Consider the following 24,330-nt stretch of genomic DNA (forward strand, 5'->3'; position numbering starts at 1 on the left):
ACATATGATTATATTAAGTCATTGTATTAGGTTTTCACTATGCTAGTAGTTCATTTTCAAATTAGTTCATTTTTACAATATTAACGTAAATACATCATTATATTGATAAACATTAAATAAGTTTATTAAGCAAACACAACAAGTTCATTTTCGCATTATTACAAATTTTTTGAAACACATTACTACAAGTTTATTTTCAAAATATCGCATGATCATTTCACAATTGTAATGGAACTACATTATAATGATGGTTCCAAAATGGATTCATTAGTGAAACGTTGCAGACTTGCAAGTTCATTTTCACAATAATAGTGATTCATTTTTACAATGCCAATGTTTATATTTACAATGATATTACATAATACTGATGAAACTAAAATAATAGATGTTTATTTTCACAATGTAGAAGATTCATTTTATCAATATTACAAGTTCATTAATAAACAAGTAAGGTTCACAATATATTAATATGATTATCATTAAAAAGATTTTAAGGAGATATTTTTAATAGTACAAAAAATTAAAGAATAATGTGTAAAATGATAACATACAAATTGATGTCATATTAATGAACCTACAATATTACTATAATGGACCACGATCAACCATGATCAATAGTACTTTTTTAATTAACCTATAATATTATAATAATAATAATAAACTATAATCCATAATGCAAGTTAAACCATGATCCATGATACAATTTGTCACGATGTAACAGCAGAGTACAAGGCCCGCCATAAAATATAGGCAGAAGTGTCAAATAGACTCATCTACTATTGCGAAGTACTCAATTCCCACCACGAACTAAATTAAGGGTTAAATAGATCCATCTATCAGCTAAATTTGTTCGATTGACTTTTTTTATAGGTTGCCTATTCAGTAGTACCTTCTCAGCTGAAAACAGTAGTACCAGCCAGAATAAACAATAGATGGATGTATTAGTATATTGTGAACCTTACTTGTTTATTAATATATTAATATCATTAAGCTGAGAAGGTACAGCTGAAAACAATAGTACCTTCTCGCCGAGCGCAGCTCCAATCTCGACGTCATCAATCCAGGTCCTTTCTAAACCCTAAAAGTTTCACATACACAAAAAATTATCTCGTTTTTTAAATATAAACTACACCTTAGTCGCCTTAGTTCAATGTATTAATTATGTGTAATTGCGGTTGTAATATCTAGGTTCTGAAAATTAAATATTAGAATAGGACGAGCTCAACAGGACAGTCCACTGAACATTCCTCATTGCATTGCTCGTCGAACCAGCCAATTAAGTGCCTAAAAGAAATGTCCAGGATAAAGTCAATCTATATTTTGAAAAAAAAATTAATTTTTTTTTAAGTTTCATTGCCAATCGAACAAATTTAGATGGTAGATGGTGAGCATTGAGCACTTCGCAAGAATAAATGGACCTATTTAACACTTCTGCCTAAAATATATTATATCTAGGCGTTTTGGTTTCAAAGTTTTTGCCACTCAAGCAAAGCTTTGATATTTTAGGTCTCCTAAATATTGCAACATTGTATGTATCAAAAAATCTCCATATATTTCATTAGTCTAAGTTTAACATGCTCATCCACACGAGAACAATGCTTTCAAATCATTTTCACCAAATTTTGATTTGACTTGTAATATGTGAAAATTCTTTAAATTTATTTAACACCTATAAATTCATCAATCTTATCACAAAATATTAATTATTAATCAAATAAAATCATATTATATTTTAAAAATTATGGCAAAAGTTTGAGGCCGGAAAGCAACAAGCACAAAATCAGAAGTGCAATGACATTTGCAATTGATGCAGAAGCATAAAATGAAGCAAAAAGTTTCAGTAAAAAATAATACACACAGAAATAACCGGCTGTTAGCTTCCATACCAACTAGTAGTACGTAACAGTTAGATATTAGTATTGCTGCAACCTAGGAACATAACAAGAAAACAATACAACAACCAACTATATAATACATGTTAGATTATAATATACGAATGAAGCAGATGCTAAAAACATTTTTTGTGAACAATGGAAGGTCCGGTTTCATCATAGTCTGCCTTGGTTATGTGTTGGTTTTGCGGGAACACAACTTTTGCAAGTATGGCGCCACCAACCCATGCCGAATACATAACCAACTTCTCTGGCATGTACTCCGGAGGCTGTAATAATAGAGGACGAAATCTTAAAGCAACAACAAACAAAAAATCTTTTTAAATAAAGAGACCAACAACCCTGACTGCTTAAAAGTAGAGGAATGAACTATTAGCACGACCACGATATTGATATTGATATAGATGTAAATTGTTCAACATGAGATTAGGCACCAGCCTACCTTTACTAGAGCAGGGCTGATAGCAGATGAGCAGAGGCTAGCTTCTTTCTGGAATCGATCTTCAAACCCTGCAATATAAGCACAAAAAAAAAAAAAAAAAAAAAAAAAAAAAAAAAAAAAACAGCTTCATTCAATTAAATTCACAGTGAAGTTAAAGATGATATTCTCTAACAATATATAAAGTGCCCAACCAATCATTGGGTGTTTTCGCCCCTTTTCTTTTCACATCTAAGAGAGGAATATTTCCAACCTCAGAATCTCAAAAACAGACCATAACCAACTTTATGAGGAAAAAAATGAGGAAATTAGATTCCAAGAAATTTTGGATGCAATATTACAGAAATGCATGAAGCATTCTTGCAATGTAGGTTGGTACCCAAAATAAAATAAAATGCTTCTAGTCTAGTTGCAATAATTAAGTTAGGGCCCGGCCCAGATCAAGTGAAAGTATAGGAAAAGAAAATATGATTCCTCTTAAAGAATGTTTTGTAGCAGTGCACTGAATAAAAATTGGAACCCACCAGTGATTGAAGTAGTGCCACCACAAAGCACAGTGTTTTCTAGCAGTTGGCGGTGATTTTCAGATGATACAGTTGAAATACTACGAACAAGTTGCTCCACAATTCCATGTGTTTCTAAACCCAGAATTGAGGATTGGAATAAGGCCTCCCCTATAGTATATCTTTCTTTTCCAATTTTGATAACCTGAAATAAAACATAAACAAAAGATAAGGAATAGGACAACACATAGCTAAAAAGGCAAGTAGAAAAAGGAAACCCACCAAGTGTATATTTATTAATTATAAAGATACAAACAAATTTTAATGAAAGCATCTTATGATGGTAACAAACTAAAAGTAAATACATCCATTGAGGCAATATGTAGACATCAAGGCCACGTTTACATCAGGAAACTGTTCTATTTTTTCTGTTTTCTAATTTTCCAGTTTTCATTCTCTATTTTCTATTCTTTGTTTTCAGTTTAGAAAACTTGTTTATTAACAATCATTTTTTCAAATTTACTTTTTTTAGACTAACGTTATAATTAATTTCGAGTGATTTTTATACCTTATATTTAAAATAAATTTTGGATATGTTTGGTTTGAATGGAATAAATATAATTTTTACTTTTAAGTCTAATATATGTAAGATTTTTACATTTGATATTCAAACCAAATTTATATTTGTATATAACATAACTAAAATTTAGTTTAAATAAAATTAATATTTTTGAGCTAATATTTGAATTTTTTTTTTGGATATATTCAGTGGAATGACTTTTGTGTGTGTGTGTGTGTGTGTGTGTAGAGAGAGAGAGAGAACCAACCTCCCTATGAGTCCATGAAAACCAATCTGGTGCATTAAAAAATTGATATATGGATGAGATTAATTAGGGGAATTAAAAACGCGTGTGTGCATATAGAGCATGATGATGTGTGCATATTAAGCATGTCCCTATGTTGCACACAACAAATGCTTAATATGCAAACATCAAAGTGCTCCATATGCACACGCGCGTTTTTAATTCCCCTAATTAAATTCATCCATAGATCTATTTTTTTAATGCACCAGATTGGTTCTCATAGGTACATCACCCTATGCGTGTGTGTGTGTGTATATAACTTTTACTTTGATGTCCAATATATGTGAAATTTCAATATCCAATATCCGGACCAAACTTGTATTATGATGTAACATAACAAAAAATATCCAAACCAATAAGCTATTGAGATCAATCAAAATCTAAAACTTGGGGTACAGTTCAAATTTTAATTTTGATAATGTAAATAATGTCTAATTTATGTGTAAGCAAATAAATTATGTTTATATAAGTAAATGCGAGTACAAAATATAGAAGATGATTATAGTGATATATAACCAAATAGATGAAAACAGTTTTTAAAAGTACACTAATTTTTTAGAAAACTGGAAAATGTTTTCAGTTTTCAAAATGGAAAATTGTGCTAGTAAATATGTTTTCTGTTTTCTTTTCTTCAATTCTTCAATTTTCTAAAAAAACAGTAGAAAATTTCCAGTTAATAAACAGGCCCCAAAGCTCCATTGAATTCAATATAGTAAGCAACTTATTCCTCCACACACACATGCAAAGAAAAAAATGCTATTTATTTTCTTGAACCAACAATTTTGGATAACCAATTTGGTCTTTATGAAGACCATTTATGTTATTAGAGAGTGGATAAGTGTTGAGAAAAGAAGAGAGATGAGACCATAGTTTTTGTAGAGATTGTAAAACCATATTAAGAGAGCTGGTTCAGGGCAAAAAGACTACAACTTATATTCGGATTAGAAATGATTTGTATGAAATGACAGTTAATTGTGCAAGAATAGTAAGAAAAGAAACAAGCATGCTCCCTACTACAGTACTATTGATGGATGCCTAGGGCAAACACTTTAACCCTTAATTAGTTTTTACTCACCAATGAACTGACTAGGCACATCCAACATGATATGCTACAATGTATGCTTTGTGTTGATAAGATGGCCCACTTGATTAGAATAGGGGGTTGGGTGGATCAGAAGCTGGAAATATGGAAAGATTTTTAAGAGCAAATGGGGTTCAAATTGATTGGTCAGAACTATTGCATCTAAATTACCATTCCAAACACAATTGTAAAACGTCATTAAACTGAAATGGATTGCTATATCCTGGTTTCTTCAAAAGAAAGGAAAGGTGCATGGCTATGCAAATTATAAAATAAAAATTTATAACTATTCTGGTCCATGTAACTATAGTCTATAGCACAGTTATGGATATGGTGGATAGCAATGTACACATAAATAATTTTTTTACAACATCTACAAATTACAATTTATGTTATGCAATTAAAACAAGAAAGGATTAAATTTAACCATAATTTCGGTTTTCAACTAGAGGGATTATCAAAAGCAAAATTTCCCGGGCAGTTGGGCTCTATGAAGAAATGAAGTGATATGCATCTAAAAGCCAAAATAAAGAAAACCTGGCCGTCAGGAAGTGTGTGTTCCTCTTCTAGGCAAGTTTGTTGCATCTTCTTCTCATAAGCAATATCATCCTCAGCACACCATGCATATTGCTCTTTTATCTTCTCAACATCTGACATCTTGAGTTTCACCATTGGATTTGATTTACTCAGCTTTTCTGCCAGCAGCTTTGTCAGATCTACACCGCCAACTTCCAACCTTCTGGAAGCTATGTGCTGAACAGCACCCTCAATTACTGGTGCAATATCTGAAAAATGTCAAATCACACAAAAACTGAGTATATATGGAGTAAGTTCAAGACGACTAGGAGGCACACACAACTATCCTCGCCCTAACTAAACTTTAATCCCAATTAAGTTGGGTTCGGCTACATGTATTATGTATACAGAAAAAACAAAGGGGATGTTTGGAAAATGGCTGACTTTAGCAGATTGATTTGGTCAATAAGCTAAAATGGGTGTTTGATTTAGATCTAAATGATACTAGCACTTTAATACTACAAATACTGCAAAAACAGAAACAATTTTCATTTCTCCCATCATTTCATGGGTGCAGGTGAAGTTTCTTGAAAGTTGAGGTGCTCCATAGTATGTTCATTTTTTCTTTGTTGGAATTGGGACCTCTACATTGAGTTTAACTGTACGCCCTAGGCAACACTAACATAGAAGCTTCAACTCCAAAGAGAAATAAAATAAAAATAAAAATAAAACAGAAATCCAGGGTCATATGTTTTGCACTTAATATTATCATTAACTTCAAAAAGACTCAACTCTGTGTCTCTAAAAACATGTTAAAGGCCTAGATACTGATAACTAGTTAACTACACATGATATCCAAATAATGAAAGGGTATTCTACTTTAAACACGTATTACCATATGAGCCTCATTGAACATTTAGGTTATTTATAAGAAATGCAAAGAAAGATAATAGGAAAAGCAAACTCATTTATCAGAAAATGATGTGTGCATGTATCCACAATTCCACATAGAAAAAAAAATGATTAAGCTATAGATAAGACTGAACTCTTTCAGTTATTGAAAATTTTTAGGAATAATAAGCAAATACATACCTATTTTTCCATGACCAATGTCAACTGTGCATCCTGATATGCGCCCAACAGCATAGAGTGACAGCACTGCTTGCTCAGAGGCATAAAACCCTGAGATGTTAAATGTCTCAAACATCAACTGTACTAACTGTTCCTTGATAGCCTGTGTTGATCAGGAAAGAAAGAATTTAATATTCCATACTAGTAAAAGATAAAAACTTTAAATTATTAAGTTGTCACTTGTCATTATTTGCTGTTTCAAGTTTTGAACCAATTTATTATTTACTAAGGTTCAACAACTTTATTTGTATCCTAACATATAACTATATAAGAAAAGTTTACAAGATCACTTTTTTTTCCTTAATATTGCTTCCACTATCCAAGCGCTTAAGTTCTTCAAATATTTCTCAACACTGGTTGTGTAAATAGTTATCAACAGAAAATAGTTGAACTTATTTGCAATCTATAAGAAAATTCTTTTCTTAATTATAAAGCAATTAATTAACAACTAACTTTAAACCAAACTAATTCTACTTGACCATAATCCACCACTCACTAATAATATCTTCAAAACTAAATCGTAGGTAGCAAAAAAAAAAAAAAAAAAAAAAAAAGTGTATATTTTTCTAGGGTTGAGGATGGTGAGTGGGGGGTAGTTTACCTTGGGAGTGCAAAGTGGATCAGTGAACAAGATTTGGCCCTCATTCCCCATTTCCCAGCCAAGGCCGGTGTAAAGCACATGGTGCAATAGGTCTTCCATTGCATCCCAATCCTTCACAAAGCCACGGACAACTGGGTCCACCGCGTCTTCCTCCACCGTTGCCGTCGCCTCCTCAGCCTCCCCATCCGCGGCACTGTCATCCTCAGGAACGCGTTTCATTTGAGTTGGAATTATCTTTAAAAGAAAACCCATAATAATTAATTTTCATAGGCATGTGAGGTTGTTCTAAATGTGGAGCTAAGCAATTAATTAAAAGATAATAATTTGGCAGGCAAGAAAAAGTGAGTGAGTACTGTACCATGGACGGAGCTTGGTCAGGGACGGCGAAGCCGGCTTTGAGAAATTTAGAACCAGCATCCACCACCACCGCCTCCATCACGGGAGATTTGAGTAATAGATGGATAAATATCCCGCCGATGGGGAAGAATGTGCAGTATGTTGTTTGAAGGAGTGGAGACTACCTTCAAATAGAATTTCAATTTGAATGAAAAGCCTAGTTTAGCAGAGAATTCAGCTGAGACCATAGTTTGAATTTATTAGCCCATGATATAAGGACATGTATTCCCCCGCTCACTTTGGGCCCTCAAATTGGGATCATCCCACTTCCCACTCTCAATAAAATAGAAGCAAAGCTGCTATCATCCACATACAAATGAAATTCATAATCTTGTATGTTATAAATAATATTAAAATGTGGACATTATGATTAGAGAATGTAACGGTTGTAACGGTCAGCATCATTATTGTCATTATTATTGTTGTATTATATATATGTTGTACCCCTCATCTTTGTAGAGTTGATGATGTTATTGGAATGAAATAATTAACCTGTCTCTACATTGCTGCTATTCTCTTTTCTTTTCTTTGTACTGATTTCCATTAAGAATACGATTCCGGGGATGGCTTTGAGCTAAAGGCTACAATTACAACATTGTAGTATTAGTGATTGTATTGATTTAATTCATTATATTCCACAATCAACAAATCATGTAGCCCTAAGGCTTTGGGTTGGATTGGATTATTATACCATGGACATCCACCTCTAAACTAAATTAAATTCTTTTTTCCCTTTAATTTTTTCATCTTTTTATACAAATAAAATTAATATATAAAGATAAAGATGTATGTCATTAAAAAACTAAGTAAGATTTTTTTGTAAATGGCATCCATATTGATATTTTTATTTTAATGTTTTAAATTAATATACAATTATATTAAGTCACTATATTATGTTCATTTTTAATATACTACTAGTTCATTTTCAAAATATTGTAGGTTCATTTTTACAATACTAATGCAAATACATATCATATTATATACTAATAAATATTAAATAAGTTCCTTAAGCAAACACAATGGGTTTGTTTTCACAATGCTACAAGTTCATTTTCAAAATACCATATGTTCATTTGTAGGGGTGAGCAAACAGCAGTGGGTTACATAACTGACAGAAAACCAAAAAACCTATCGACAAACAGAACCGAATAACCAAAAAATTATACAGGTTAAGCACTTATACAATGATACAAACGCAGTCACACACTGTTTTCTCAAACACAGTAACTACATTGGTTATTTTTCAAAAATTTTATATAAAATATTAATGAACAATTAAAGAAAACTTAAAAAGTTCAAACACAATAACACATCGTCCAGACTTCAGAATTATTTTTCAAACACTAACAACAGAGTCCGGTGAGCACAATACAATTTTGTATGAAACATGTCAAAAATTTAATGTATGAAATTCGGAGAGTCACAACATATAATGTATGAAATCCCTTTAAATTTTAATATGTAAAAAATAAAAATTTACTTTGAGCCTTGAAGTTACCGTGACTCAATGAGTGGCTGAAGGGCAAGGCTAAGGTGAGGTCCGCAGAGCCGCTAAGTGCCTGAGTCCCATACGGTCGCCGCTGAGACGGCTGAGTCGATGAAGTGAGGTCTGACCGTCTGAGGATGTGAGGACTGAGGAGCGAGGACGGAGGCCGGAGGGCGTGAGGGAGCCACTGCCTGACCGGAGTGTCGCCAATGGCGGAGGGAGTAAGGTACAGAGGCGGTGAGACACGACGGAGATGAGGAGAACCGTTGTCTGTGGCTTGGAGTACAGAAGCAGAAGCCGAAGAAGGGATCAGGGCTATGCTATTTTGTGTTTTGCATTGGGCTATTGGATTGGGTCAAAAAAATTAAAGTATTTCTTTTGGGCTATTGATAGATTGAATGGTAGATAATGGGACGTTATGCGATGGAACCGTGTTCACCATTCATGGTGAACACGGTTCCAACGGTGTTAGTACACCGTTATATTTTTTTTCTTTTTTTTTTCTTAATTAATTGTGTGATTTTTCTTCTTTATTTTCACATTTTGCGGTTTTACTTTAATTTGAGGTGAATAAAGATTTCAGACATTCATAAATTATGAATTCATGTCTGCACATTCACTTTGGAACCATGCCTACACATTCCCGTTCGAAATCACGGACATTCATAAATTATGAATCTATGCCTGCACATTCACTTTGGAACCATGCCTACACATTCACTTTGGAACCATGAGATTATGAATTTTCTGTTATAAGATTATGAATTTTCTGTTATGAGATTATGAATTTTCAGTTATGAGATTATGAATTTTCTGTTATGAGATTATGAATTTTCATTACATTCATAATTTCGGACATTCATAAATTATGAATTCATGCCTGCACATTCACTTTGGAACCATGCCTACATATTCCCGTCCGAAATCACGGACATTCATAAATTATGAATCCATGCCTGCACATTCACTTTGGAACCATGCCTACACATTCACTTTGGAACCATGAGATTATGAATTTTCTGTTATGAGATTATGAATTTTCTGTCATGAGATTATGAATTTTCAGTTGTGAGATTATGAATTTTCTGTTATGCGATTATGAATTTTCTGTTATGAGATTATGAATTTTCATAAAATTCATAATCTCATAACAGAAAATTCATAATTTGATCAAACGCACGCCGTTAACTCCACGTCCGCGAATTTTTTTTTTTTTTTTGCCTAAAAACGACGTCGTTTTGCCTTGTGTTCACCATTCTCGGTGAACACGATTCCATGGCATAATTTGCGGTAGATAATGGTCGCAAATTATGCCCCGGAGACGATGGTGAACACGGGTCCAAACGATATCGTTTTTACAAAGAAAAAAAATTAGTTAATGTGCTTTTAACAGTGCGCGTTTGTTCAGATTATGAATTTTCTGTTATGAGATTATGAATGTACTGTAAATTCATAATCTCATAACAGAAAATTCATAATCGCATAAAAGAAAAACATTTATTAAATTATAAATTTTATGTTATGAGATTATGAATTTACAGTTATGTAATTATGAATTTTCTATAAATTCATAATCTCATAACAGAAAATTCATAAATTCATAAATTCATAATTTCATAACAGAAAATTCATAATCTCATAAAAGAATATTTTTTTTTAACTGTACATTTATTGCATTTCAAAAACAAATGGTTCTACAAAGACCCAAAAGTGGTCTCAAGCCATTGGCCGAATGGCCAACACCAAAGGCCATTCGGCCTAAACCTAAGAGACGGGTGGTCAACAAATGACCACCCTAAAAAGATGCATACAAGGGGTGGTCCAAAAGTGACCACCCCAATCAAAGATATACTAACTCTATAATCTCAAACTACTAGCAAGGTATCATCACAAGTCCAAGGCCCCAAAGGGCTCGAGCAAACCAAGAGAATGCTCTCCTATGTCATTTCTATCCTTAACCTATTCTCCAATTACTCTCCAACATGTCACAAAATCACGGTCAAGATTGAGCTCCCCGTCCCAACTGAGGATGGGACCGATGCCCTTTCAAAGAAGACTCCAACTACCCCTAGACCATCCTTAAGCCAAGACCCCATTCCCAACGGCACAGCGTACTGTGCCTTATCATAAAAAAAAAAAAAATTATAATTTCATAACTGCACATTCATAAATCCATGCCTGCACATTCATAATTTATGAATGTTGAAGAAACTTGTGCGAAGAGAAAGTGAAACTACGAAATGTGAAAATGAAGAAGAAAAGTCACGCGATTAATTAAGAAAAAAAAAAAAGATAACGGTGCACCGTTACCGTTGGGACCGTGTTCACCATGGATGGTGAACACGGTTCTATGGCATAACGATTGGATAATGGTAGTATTGCAATCGGTATACTGTGCAACCGCATGGTGCACATGGTTGCAAAACGACGTTGTTTCATTAAAAAAATCTCATTCCAATTGTCGTTAACGGCGTTAGGCTATTTCCTTTCATATTTAAACAGTAGGATATATCCAGAATTTCATAACTATATATCCAGAATTTCATAAATATATATTCATAATTTGATAACTGTACATTCAAAAATAATAACTACACATTCATAATTTTATATCCATATATTCATAATTTCACAACTAGACATTCATAATTACATAACTCCATATTTAGAATTCTTAAACTGTTTGTTCACATAAAACTATATTCATAATTGCATAACTACACATCCATAACTTCATAACTATATATCCATAACTTCATAACTATATACCCACAACTTCATAACTATATATCCATAATTTCATAACTATATATTCAGACTTGCATAACTATATATTCATAATTACACGTCAATTGGAGTTTTTGTAAAAAAAAAAAAATAATAAATAAATAAATAAAATTGATTGGTGGAGTTAAACGATGCCACTAATGGCGCCGTTACTCCATTATAGTAAAACGGTGTCGTTTTGCAAACGTGTGCACCATACGGTTGCACAACATAATTTGCGGTAGTATTGAAGGGATCAGGTGCGGGTGGTGTTTCCCTGTGGTTGTGCGGGTAGACTCACATTAAGCATTACACTGGCGCACTTTAAGTACACAACACACGCACATTAAGCACACAAACAAAATACATTCAGAACACAAACTCACTTACCTTAAGCACAAAAGTCACGCATCTCAAGCACAACCCTCACGCACCTTAAGCACAAAACTCGCGCACCTTAAGCACAAAAACACACGCACCTTAAGTTTTAACAACAATTCACATTAAGTACACACTCACGCACATTAAGTACAAAACTCACGCACCTTAAGCACGCAAGACTCACACACCTTAAGAACAAAACCCACACACATTAAGCACAAAACTCATGCACTTTAAAGTTTCAACAATAACTCACATTAAGTACACACTCACACACATTAAGCACAACATTCACGCACCTTAGGCACAAGACTCACGCACCTTAAATACAAAATTCACGCACATTACGCATTACACACTCGCGCACATTAAACACACAAATCTCACGCACCTTAAGCACAATACTCACGCACATTAAGTACAAAACTCACGCACATTAATCACCCGCATAATTGCACTAGAGACACTTACCCGCACTGGAACTATATATATATATATATATATATATATATATATATATATATATATATATATATATATATAAAATCAAATGAGTCCGAGAATTTCTCTCTCTCGGGTTTTCTAGGGTTCTCTCTCCTCCCTTGGAAAACCGAGGATTTCGATCAAGCTTTTTCGTTTTTCACTCCGGTAAAGCACGGGTCTTCTTGTTTCTTTACGTATGGAGGCAGCAGCAACGTCCGGGGTGGTGGGCGGACATAGTTCTTGAAGAAGAGGATGCCGTCTTTGAGCCGGCCGAGGAGGTCACCGGCAAGAGGGCTACGGCAGCAGAGGAAACGTGGCGACTCGTCGGGAAATTCTTGACAACTAAGGTTATTAAAGTGGAGTTTATGAGTCAGGTAATGGCTTCGGTATGGCAACCGGTTAAAGGAGTCCAGGTGACAGAGATACAACCAGGTCTCTTTTTGTTTGTGTTTTATCACGAGACTGACATGCAACTCGTTCTTGATGGTGGCCGGTGGTCGTTTGAGAACCGCACCCTGGTTTGCAAGCAGGTTGGAGGCAGCGCCATACCGGTCACAATTCTAATTGATATTGTTGATATGTATATTCAACTCCATGATCTCCCACTGGGGCATACCTCTGACGTGATTCTAGAATAGATTGGAAATTTTATGGGTACTTTTGTTAAGATTGATGACAGATTTGTGGATGCACCATGGAAAACATTTTACCGTATTAGGGTTTCAATATCTATGCTGAAACCGTTAAAACGGCGTATGAGACTTTTGAAACGTGATAAGACGACCTGCTGGGTGAATTTTAAGTATGAAAGGTTGCATAATTTCTGTTTCTACTGCGGGATGCTCGGATACTTGCATAGGTATTGTCTGAAGGCCCGAGAGGCGGCCTTATTGGTTGATCAATATCTTTACAGCGATGATTTACGTTCTTGGGGGAGGAGAGGACCGCGTAAGGTGGGAGCACCATGGTCACATGGTTACTTGATAAAGAAGGAAATCCAATGCAGGGGTTCAGTCATGACTGTTACGGCGTCGAAATCCCGAAACAACAGCGTCGTGACGGGCTCGGCTACCGGCCAACGGGAGGATGAGGCTGTTGTGGTGGCGGCTTCAAAACGAAGAATGGAAGGATCTGGTGGCAGTGGTAGAAGGAATGATGGTATTAGTGGTGATGTTACAATGATAGAGATCCCAAAAAACTTGTCCTCAGCGGGTTCTGGTTCCCAGACCCGCCCATCATCATGAGTACTCTTAGCTGCAGCTGTCGTGGCTTAGGCAATCCTCGAACAGTTCGTGAAGGTGTGGACCTTGTGTCACGTAAGAAGCCTGATTTTGTTTTTTCTCATGGAAACTAAGGTGGGTCAGATACATGTTGAACGTATTCGTGTCAAACTTGGTTTTGATGGACTTTTTTTTTTTTATTTTTTTTATTTTTTTATGTTGATTGCATTGGTTTGAGAGGTGGATTAACTTTGATGTGGAGGAAAACTAATACAGCGAGGCTTATGAGTTTTTCGAGAAATCATATTGATGTAGAGGTTAGTATCACTGGTTTCCCAAACTGGCGAATGACTTGTTATTATGGTTATCCAGAGCGCAACAGGCATAATGAGTCGTGGGATTTACTTAAATCGTTAGCACCACGGTCCGATCTTCCATGGATTATGGTGGGTGATTTTAATGATCTCCTATTTCAGTATGAAAAGAGAGGGGTAACCCGCACCCAGATAACCTCCTTCGTGGTTTTGGGGATGTTATTGAACAGTGTGGATTATCCCAGTTGCCTATGAACGGATATCAGTTTACATGAGAAAGATGAGGGCATGACATGTTGGATTGAGGAGAGATTGGATAAAGTGTTAGCTACAGATGATTGGGGCCAGAGTGACTAATTTATTGACGAGAACATATCATCATTCTGCCCTTTTCCTAGGGATCCATGATCCTGTTGGAAGGGGAGGTGTAGGTTGGAGGGGTTTCCGTTTTGAGATGGCATGGCCATATGATGAGGGGTGTAGGAGTGTGGTGGAGAAGTCATGGGACGATGGAAGGAGTATGAGATTGCAAGATTGTATTATGTATTGTGGTGCTCGTTTGCCGTAATGGGGTGGTGATCGATACCATAATTTAGTGAACAGATTATGCACCTTCGTAGGGAGCAGTTATATCTCAGATTGTAACACCCCGTGTTACGCCCTTTAAACTCGGATTAATTATTTAATTAATTCCGTTAAAGAATAATTAAAAATGATTTAATTTAGTCAGGATCCCCTAATTAATTAATGTGGTCCACGGAGGATCGTGGACCGTTGTCTATGATAAAGCATCAAACCTGTTAAAACTAGGAAAGGAGGCCCATTATTAATTAGACTCTGATTAGGAATAAGGAAAGTAGGCCTATTGTTAATTAGACTTTGATTAGGATTCCTAAATCCTTATAAAAGGTATTAGAAAGCCTTTAGAACCTTTCCCTCCCACCTTCTCCTTCTCCCTACTCGAAAATCCCCTCCCAGAATTCAGACAAAGAATTTCCCGTCACCAAGCCTAGGAAAGATTGATAGGAAAGGGACCGTGTGGAAAGATCCTAGAAGACGTAAGAAGTTTAATTAAAGCTACCAGGTAACCCATGTCTCACAAAACCTATTTTCCTTGCTATCTTTTATTGATTGGCTCCCTTGAATGATTGTATGTGTGGTTTTGTGGTTATGCCTTGATAGAGCTTGTCTTTAGGATTTATGATGTGGATTCTTGTTATTCTTGATATTCTTGATGGTCTTGTGTGATTGTTTGCATGTTCTTGTATTTAATTATGTTTAGAGCTTGTCCTTAGGATTTATATTGTAAATCTTGTTGTCATGATGTCCTTGGCATTCTTGGGTGGGTTTATGCATGTTTGGGTGTTATTCAAGGTTTAGGGCTTGTCCTTAGGGCTTTGTATGTTGGTTTCTTGATGTTCTTGAGGTTCTTGATACTCTTGAACCATTATTTGTTTATCCTTGAGTCTTGGCATGTTTAGAGCTTGTGTTTAGGGTTCAAATATGTGGTCCGTCGAGTCATTCTATGTGTTCAAGTCCCTATAATTGTTGATGTGTGTTTTGGGTGGGTTTGGACTTGAATTTGGGCATAATTGATGAAGTCCTGAAGTGGGAAAATCCCCTTGGAGTGTTGTTCCAGCGGGTAGTCAGTGGGGGGTCGAACCCTCACCTGACCACCCGCTGGTCACGACGTGAGTTGTTCCCGGTGGGGGGTCGGCGGGTGGTCGTTCACCCGCCGTACCACTCGCTGGAACGTTGTTGGCGGTGGTCCGTCGGTCTCCGTTTGGTTGATCCCGTGCCCCGGTGGGTCTTCTTTGATGTTTGTGAGTCTAGCATGATGTCTTAAGTATCGTAATGTGAATTGTGAGTCGTGTCCTTGCGTGTGGCCCATACTTGTATCGTGTGGTGCCAGAGTATGATCTATAGTGGTCTTTGTGTGTCTTGTGGTCGCCTTAAGGGCGCTTGTTGTTGAGAGTCAATGTGCATAATGCGCCTTTCCCCGATTATCCCCTTGTGGAGTCGTTGTTGAGTCATGCCTGTGTGTTGTTGTCCATGATGAAAAGAAAAGAGATGTGATTGGTGGATAAAAACTATGATTAGAGGTTGATGCACTGCGCGTGCTTGTGTGTGATGGTACTGCGGTACCGGTGTGTGATTTAAAGGCATCGCGGATGCTATGGGATCGGTGATTATGTAGGAGGTCTTGTAGGCACCAGGGGGAGGGGGGGGGGGGTATGCGAAGTCCCGGATGGATAAGGCTGTGGAGTACAGGGTGGTCTGGAGGTACATGTTGGAATTGTTATAAGGTTGGAGAGGCATAAAGGTTGGAACTTGGTATAAAGTTGGAACATGAACATGTTTGTGTTACTCATTGTTATCGAGTCTTATTGTTGTCTTGCTTTGTGGTCTTAGCTGCATGCTGTGTCTTTATGTGTCTTGTCGTGTCGAGTCTATTGGTATGTCTTGAGTCTGATTCCTTGTTTTGAAGCTAAAGTCGCCTAGGGCTATATTATGTATTCACAAGTCTCAAAATGATTTCTTATATCTTTATGTATTGTACTCAACGCGTGGGAGTGGGTTGCTTAGCATTATTCGCTAACGGTTGTAATACCGCATGTTTTTCAGGTATGGATTAGTTGATCGAGAGTGCGCTAGAAGAAGCTGCGGTTCCTGGCTTAGTTAGTATTAGTTTAGTTAGTCGGCTTGTGAGCCATGCTTGTATTCGGATAATGTTTATGGATTATACTTTGTTTAGTTAATTTAGCCTGTGCATCTAGGTTCTCTAGCTTAGATGTGGCATAACACCCCAACTCTGATGTTTAGTTTTCGCTCTGTTTGGGTACTAATGATAGTCTTGCATTTGTTTCATAAGCTTTAATGGTTTTAATTTATGCCGAAAATTGGGGGTGTTACATAGATGGTGCACTAATTCAGCTTCATTGGATGAATTCCAACATCTAGAGGAAGTCCAGAGCCGTATGGAAGCCCAAGAGGATGCTTATCACATGTATGTCTCTCATCGTAAAATAAAAAGAATACTCTATCTAGACTTATGAATGATTGTGGGGATTGGGTGGAGGGGGAAGCTATGAAGAACATCATTCTGGAATATTTTGATAATATTTTTTGTTCTAGTAATCCTGTAAATGGAGATAGTTTGTTTGGAAACGTTATCCCACGGGTTACCCAGGCTCAGAATGAGTCGCTACTCCGGCCCTTTGAGATGAATGAGGTAAAAGATGCACTTTTTGCAATGTTTCCTGATAAGGCGCTTAGCCCAGATGGAATGAATTCGGGATTCTATCAGCACTTTTGGGATGTGGTGGGGGGATATTTAGAAATTTATGGTAAACTACCTGAATTCGCGCTCTTTTCCTTCTGGTTTGAATGATACGGATGTTGTGCTAATCGCAAAGAAAAATACCCATGAACTGGTGTCTGATCTTCGACCTATAGCCCTAAGTAATGTGGTCTATAGGGTTATGGCTAAAAGGATTACTCACAGAATGAAGCCTTTGATGGAAAATATCATATCTGACTCACAAAGTGTTTTTATACCTGATAGGCTTATCACAGATAATATCCTAATAGCTACAGAGGTTGGGCATTACTTGAATAGAAAATAGTGTGGGGTTGTTGGCTGGGGAGCCCTCAAATTGGATATGGCTAAGGCATATGACTGTATGGAGTGGCATTTTCTACGGGGAATGCTTTTGACTTTGGATTTTGATAATAAGTGGGTGATAAGCTTAATTTCTAGGCATTATTTAGAGTAATTTTAGTAAGTGATTTACATAAATAAATTAAGTTTTAGGGTCAATTATATTATAAATATTATATTTAGTTATAGAGAAAATACCAATTTTAGTCCCATGAGTATTAGGAAAATGACAATTTTAGTCCACATGTTTAGTTCCTACCAAAATTCATCCCACAACTATTATTTTACTACCAAAGTTAATCACTCCGGTCGCCGGAGATGTTAAAACACGCCGGAATTTTAAAAGAATAAGGGTATTATTGTCTTTTTCTCATTCTCCTCATTTTTCTATAATTAAAAACCCAAATAATATCCCTAAAATCCCAATTCGATCAGCGTGACCTAATCCTTTTTCTCCTTTGTTTTTTCCTTGTTCACCGATCACTTCACCCAGGCATCGCTTACCTTTGAAGAGAGCATTCAGATGGCCATCGAATCATAGTTCAACCCTGTAACAACAATCGGAGCTCTTAATTGTCCAAAGGTATAATCCTCATGAAACCATATTTGTCATCTCTATCCCGATTCAATCATCTCTGTCAAAGTATTGAGACTAAATTCTTTCTGGGATCAGGGTCTAAGAAGATATTCATTTTTTATGCTTGGTTTGAAAATTAATAATTTTGATGATTTTTTTTTTTTTGCAATATTCTGTGTATGAAAAATGCAAGGCATTAGATTGTCATGTTAATAATTTTGATGTTAGGTTCTTATTTTTGTAAGTTTGTGTATGGAAAACGCAAAGTAGAGGGTATTAAATACATAAAATGATGATTAAAAAAGTTATCTTGTGAGCTTGAGACATTAGATTGTCCTGTTAATTGCAATTTGCAAATAGTGTTTTTCATTCGTTAAACTTCAACTAAATGTATAGAGTTCATTATTTGTTAAGCTGTTAGGCAATCTTGATTTTCAGGTTAGCTTTTCTGCTTTGAAAGGCCATGGTGAACAGAAAAGGAAGAGAGGCAAGAGTGGTGGTGGCAGAGCCTCCAAGAAGATTGTGAGGGCCCTCTAAAAGCTACTAGAAGAAGTGTTGCCACTGCTGGAATTTTTAGGCTAGATTCCAAAATTGTTTTCTGTATATTTTGTTATTCTTTTGTTTTTTTTTTTTTTTTTGTTTTTTTTACAAAATTTTGTAATGATCATGAGACAACTTGTTCTTATTGGCTTTGTAAAGTAAACATGTATTAGATCGGTTATGAAGTTATATAAAATGACAGTGGTTTGAACAATTGACCAATTAAACATGTATTGTTTTGAGCATTTGTGAATTTAAATGATTGTGGTTGAGTTGTTAATGTAATGGTTTTTGTTTGTGTTGTAATGGTCTATGTATGTGTTGTAATGGTCTGTGTTGTTAATGGTATGTTCAGATTGTAAGACAACCACTCTTCAAAAACTGAGACCATAGTAGTGTTTGTGATACCATTCCTAGGAACCTAATTTGCTAATGGAACCAATGTTCAAATGGAATCTAATTTGCTTGCATATTCTTGTCATTTTGTCTGGGAATTCCCTATTTTTGGATATCATAACAGTCACTTTAGATATTGATGATATATAATAAGGAAGGATAAGGAACTTAAATTAATAGATGTTTTGACAGTACATTCATCATCATTCATCCCATGGACCATAGCTATTCACAATATGAAATAAATGAATGCATTAACTTATACTGCCATCTGACAGCAAAATTCACCAGTCACCACCATAAATTTAAAAAAATTCACTATAGAGATAGTCTTGCTTGAATAAGTATTTTGACCGCAAAAATCACAGCAGATATGATCCTATTTCAATTAGTATTTTGACAGCAAAATAACAATAGGTGGATTCAATAACAACAAAATTCACAATAGGTGGCTTGATCATATCCTTGTTCACTAATTATTTTGACTCCACTCTAGATCTTCCAGAGAAAATACAGTAGTTGGATCATATCCTGCTTCAATAAGTATGTTGTTCTCTTCTTGTGCTTCAATAGTAGGATTGACTCCATCTTCAGTAGGTGGCAATTCCACCTGCACATGCACTGGATCCCCAACTTTTTTTCTTGGCTTCATCTAACCCAAAGGGAAACAAAAAACATGTGAATGAGGGAAATTATGATAATTAACCCAAAAAAAAAAAAAAAACAGAATAAGTATCAAACCTGTTTTTCCTTGCTTTGTGTGTTTAGAGGACATCTTCTAGAGTTGTGCCCGGATTGTCTACACTTGCTACAATGCAATTTTATCCAAGTTCTTGCCACATGCTCTCCATCATTGGTTATCTCATCAGTAGAACTTTTCCTCAATTTCTTTGGTCTGCCAGGTTTAGCTTTATAAACAGGGGGTAAAGGTGGAGCTGTATCAACCACTGGCCATTCACTTACACCTGCCATAGGATGAATTAATCCTTCATAGATTTGTAAATATCTTGCCTTTGTATAACAAGGATTGACATAGGCATAAACATGACCTTCCCCATGCTTCATCCAAATGGCACAAATGGCATGTTTGCAAGGCAATCCGGTTAAATCCCATCTTCTACAAGTACAAGATCTTAGTTCCAAATTCACAGACTGTTGGTCTCCATAAAAACCTTGTATCTCAAACTCATGTAGACCACACTGAAATCCTCCATACCTAGCAGCTTGCTTCTCATTAACCTGCAACTTTTCTAGCACTCTAGGACAAATTTCAGAACTCCATTCTTTAGCTTTATGATAAGAATCAAAAAACCTAGTCATCAATAAATGCCTCATACCATCTAGGCAAGCAATTATAGGTTTTCCTCTAACTGCCAATATAATAGAATTAAAGCACTCAGAAATATTGTTTACAAGCATGTCAGATTGTGGAGTGCATGAGAAGTGAGACCTTGACCACTCTCTTGGGTGCTTGTCATTTAACCACTCCCATGCCTTAACATCTAAGTCCCTTAACTCTCTCATAGCTGCTGTGAATGTAGGTACAGTACATGACCTAGCACATTTCCACATAACATCTTTAATTGCCTAACCTTGAAATCCAGCAACTTTCATATTCCCATGTAGATGTCGTACACAAAATCTGTGTTCAGATCTAGGTAGTTTATCTTCAAAAGCTTCCAGTAAACCCTTCTGTTTGTCAGATATGAAAGTGAACTCTTCTTCATTGTGGTCTCCAATTGATAAATCTGTCTTTAAAAATTCTAAAAACCAACACCAAGATTGTTTTGTTTCACCCTCCACTATTGCATATGCCAATGGGAAAATACTATCATTGCCATCTATTCCAATTGCAATAAGCATTTGGCCTCTTGTGGCTGACTTAAGGTGACAACCATCAACACCTATTATTGGCCTACATAATTGGAAACCTTTTTTACAAGCTTCCCAACACATATATAACCTCAAAAACCTGCTATGTCCACTCATATCTGTTAAATCACTCAATTTAACATAACATTTGGACATGGAATTTGTTCTGTCGATTTCTGCCACATAACCCCATAGCTTTTTGAAATTTTCTTCTTCATCACCTTGGATCTTTTTCTTTGCTTTTTCCATAGCTCTCCAAACTTGCCTATCACTCATATCAAACCTTTCAGCTGTACAAACTTTGTCCTTGAAATTCACCATTTTCCAATCCAAATGATGTTGAACTTCCTTGGTCCATCTCCTAGCAACAATGCTTGATTTGACCATCTTGTTCTTATAAACCCATGAACATCCATCATGTATATCTCTCATGCCTAATATTCTCCATGATTCACATTTAGGATCTTTTCTAAGGTTGATTCTCCATGGACACGCATTGTGTTTGCACTCTACAATATACCTAATTTTGTCATTCCTTACAAACTTCAACTCTTTCCCATTTTTAAAAGCATAGTTTAACACTGCTTCTTTGAATTCTTTTTTACTACCAAAAGTCATGCCTAGAGTAAATTTAGGATTTTTCATGTCTGTGTTTGCCCTAAAGTTACTCCACTTAGAGACTGAAGCATCACTATCAAACTCATTTATTGACGCATCATCAGACAAGTTTGGACAATCATTAAGATTAGGCCCATTAAAACCAGTTTTTCCTATTGCTTCTGCCTCTATAATTGCTTCCTTTTTTTCATCACCTAGCCCCACATATTCAACATTGAGATCCACGTTATTATCAAATTCAAAGTCATCAATAACATCAACGTACTCATCCCCCACATATTCACTTTCACTTTCACTGTCATTTTTCTCAATATCTTCACCTGTACAATTAAGCATAAATTGACCACATTCAATAAAAATAATATGCAAAATAGTACTTCCAATATATTGGTCCCCACAATGTGAATACTTTAACATAAACAATAAAGCACATTAAACCCATTAATTTATAGAATGGCCAATACTTGCATATGAAAACACAATACTGCAAAACACATTATGAATATAATACTTTACAGAATAAAATAAAACACAGTCCAATACTTTAAACACAACCAACTCAAATCCAATTTGTTCTACTCACAAAACCAAACTCAAAACCCAATTTGTTTTACTTGAAACACTCAATGCGAAGGAGACTAACCATACTCTTTTGTCGATTGCTCACTTTCTTCCCTCGGACAATCCATGGTTAATTTTAAAACCCACTTCTGATCCTCGTCCTTGCTTCAATTGTAGTTCCTGTCGAATTGTTAAGTGTAAAGGTTCATAGACATGCTGCAGAAATTGGGGTCGCAATTCGCTAGTTGATTAGGGATGGAAGAAGGATTAAGGATTAGGGTAAGTTTAATAATAGCAATAATGGCAATTTAGTAAATATTTTGATCTTAATGATAAAAGGACAAAAGTATCCTTATTTTTAAAAAGATTCGGCGTGTTTTAACATCTCCGGTGACCGGAGTGATTAACTTTGGTAGTAAAACAATAGTTGTGGGATGAGTTTTGGTAGGAATTAAACATGTGGACTAAAATTGTCATTTTGTTAATACTCGTGGGATGAAAATTGGTATTTGCTCTTTAGTTATATGTTATTAGTTTAGACTAGTTTAGATGGGTTTTAATAAATATTAGGCTAATGTTGCATTTTTATTAATATAAATAGGAGTTTTATTTTTAGCTATAGGATTAAATTTATTTAGTAGTTTTATTTCTTTAATTTTAAATAAGTGCTTTAATAATTAGATTTTATTAGGTTGTGTCATTAGGTTATTATAATTATAATTATTATTAATTTATTTAATTTTCTTTTGCTTTGGAGGGGTTTTGCGCAGCAGCCAGAGAAAGAAAAGGACGAAGAGAAAAAACTCATTTTGAATTGCTTTTGTTTTACTCCCTCCGTCCCATTTTATCTGTCTTACTTTTCTTTTTTGTCTGTCCCAAAATATTGTCTACTTTCCAAAAATAAACATCAATATTTAATTATTTTTCAATTTTGCCCTTTCAGATTTTATCACACTTGGTACCTAATATCAACAGGTGTCCATCCTGTCATCCACTCAATATTTTAATTAGACATAGTCCACAGCTGTCATCCACTATATCAAAACTAGTAAACATTTCATTTTAATGAAACAAGCTGAATCCCATATCTTCACCGCTCTCTTCTTTTGGTTCTTCTTCCTTTTCTTTAGTAGCCGGAGAAGCAGCTGTGGGGTAGCACCATCGGCAGTGGGAGCTGCAACAATGCCGCCACCAGCGCCCACGTTAAGATCATGATAAGATCCTAGAAATTCCTCTTTCTCACCGTGCTTTGCAAAGAGATTGAGCTAGTATGACTCCATGGAAACATTGGCCTCCTTCACTAATGTAGCAGTCTTCACCATCTCTCAAATAGACGTTGCCATCCCAATCTCCGATCAATTTCATCAAGTTTAAGATTTTTATAACTCCATCTATTTCTTAACACCACTAGTTTTTGTCTTTTTTTTTTCCTAAATCTTTTTAAGTATTAAGTTCATTTATTTTAGTATAATTACTAGTGTATAAAGAACTAAAAGAAGAATGAAAGATACAGAAGGTATATGGGATTTGTTGGAGAAAGATGAAGAAATGGGTTTGTTGAAGAAAGATGAATAAATGTACAGATGAGGAAAAGAATGACGAAGAAATGCATTGTAGCAAAATTGTCAGTAAGGGCAAAAGAGGAAAGGGAGTGACTCTGTTTAACCTTCTTAAAATCCGTGCCAAAAGTAAATCAGACATACATTACGGGACTGAGGGAGTATTATTTTGGGTACGGCAGAGAACACAGTAGATAAAAACGGACAACAGGGAACCGACGGAAAGAGGAAGAAAGTCTGGGTGCGACGACGCGACGTACGTAGCAGCGGCAACGGAGCTTCAATCGCGGCTATCTTCTTCTTAAGCTTGAATTATTTTCCTTCGTCTCTACTTTTATTCTTGCTTAAATTTCCAGAATACTATTTATTAAACAATTTATGTATTTAATTATGATTCTTGGCTAGAACTTTTAATTAGGGATTTGGATTAACCTATATTAGATTAATTGATTATTCTTCATGATGTGTTGATTT

General features: G+C 35.5%; 3 protein-coding genes across 5 annotated transcripts; all 3 read right to left on the reverse strand.

Moving 5' to 3' along the window:
- Nucleotides 1–1,838: 1,838 nt before the first annotated feature.
- Nucleotides 1,839–9,288, reverse strand: LOC109158479 (actin-related protein 7-like). 2 transcript variants are annotated; one of them, XM_019306396.1, is made up of 8 exons: nucleotides 8,921–9,288; nucleotides 7,385–7,547; nucleotides 7,027–7,260; nucleotides 6,387–6,528; nucleotides 5,316–5,563; nucleotides 2,856–3,039; nucleotides 2,335–2,402; nucleotides 1,839–2,161 (listed from the first exon to the last, which is right to left on the reverse strand). In XM_019306396.1, exons 2-8 carry the CDS (start codon nucleotides 7,460–7,462, stop codon nucleotides 2,009–2,011), a joined length of 1,107 nt encoding a protein of 368 aa, XP_019161941.1. In that variant the 5' UTR covers nucleotides 7,463–7,547; nucleotides 8,921–9,288; the 3' UTR covers nucleotides 1,839–2,008. The 2 variants fall into 2 exon arrangements, with proteins under 2 accessions (XP_019161941.1, XP_019161942.1); XM_019306397.1 differs by having other exon boundaries at nucleotides 7,385–7,543; nucleotides 8,921–9,212.
- A 10,430-nt stretch (nucleotides 9,289–19,718) lies between these two features.
- On the reverse strand, nucleotides 19,719–20,818 carry LOC109158417. The gene is made up of 2 exons (XM_019306327.1): nucleotides 19,988–20,818; nucleotides 19,719–19,898 (listed from the first exon to the last, which is right to left on the reverse strand). The coding sequence occupies exons 1-2, from the start codon at nucleotides 20,816–20,818 to the stop codon at nucleotides 19,719–19,721; spliced, it is 1,011 nt and encodes a 336-aa protein (XP_019161872.1).
- Nucleotides 20,013–22,517, reverse strand: LOC109158380. Of its 2 annotated transcripts, XR_002050370.1 has the most exons (3): nucleotides 22,380–22,517; nucleotides 20,769–22,056; nucleotides 20,013–20,126 (listed from the first exon to the last, which is right to left on the reverse strand). XR_002050370.1 is itself a non-coding variant. In XM_019306296.1 (2 exons), the coding sequence occupies exons 1-2, from the start codon at nucleotides 22,423–22,425 to the stop codon at nucleotides 20,834–20,836; spliced, it is 1,269 nt and encodes a 422-aa protein (XP_019161841.1). In that variant the 5' UTR covers nucleotides 22,426–22,517; the 3' UTR covers nucleotides 20,013–20,833. The 2 variants fall into 2 exon arrangements, 1 of the variants encoding a protein (XP_019161841.1); XM_019306296.1 differs by having other exon boundaries at nucleotides 20,013–22,056.
- Nucleotides 22,518–24,330: the final 1,813 nt, after the last annotated feature.

This window comes from Ipomoea nil, unplaced genomic scaffold (genome assembly GCF_001879475.1).
Source record: "Ipomoea nil cultivar Tokyo-kokei standard unplaced genomic scaffold, Asagao_1.1 scaffold2818, whole genome shotgun sequence".
In the NCBI taxonomy this organism is placed as follows: Eukaryota; Viridiplantae; Streptophyta; class Magnoliopsida; order Solanales; family Convolvulaceae; genus Ipomoea; species Ipomoea nil.

Coding starts and splice junctions, on each gene's coding strand:
- LOC109158479 (XM_019306396.1), bottom strand. CDS start 7,462: ATGGAGGCGGTGGTGGTGGATGCTGGTTCTAAATTTCTCAAAGCCGGC. Junction 6,529..7,026: donor ATCCACTTTGCACTCCCAAG/GTAAACTACCCC, acceptor TGATCAACACAG/GCTATCAAGGAACAGTTAGT. Junction 2,162..2,334: donor TCAGCCCTGCTCTAGTAAAG/GTAGGCTGGTGC, acceptor CTATTATTACAG/CCTCCGGAGTACATGCCAGA.
- LOC109158417 (XM_019306327.1), bottom strand. CDS start 20,818: ATGTGGAAATGTGCTAGGTCATGTACTGTACCTACATTCACAGCAGCT. Junction 19,899..19,987: donor CACAAAGCAAGGAAAAACAG/GTTTGATACTTA, acceptor CCTTTGGGTTAG/ATGAAGCCAAGAAAAAAAGT.
- LOC109158380 (XM_019306296.1), bottom strand. CDS start 22,425: ATGGATTGTCCGAGGGAAGAAAGTGAGCAATCGACAAAAGAGTATG. Junction 22,057..22,379: donor GCAATCGACAAAAGAGTATG/GTTAGTCTCCTT, acceptor TTAATTGTACAG/GTGAAGATATTGAGAAAAAT.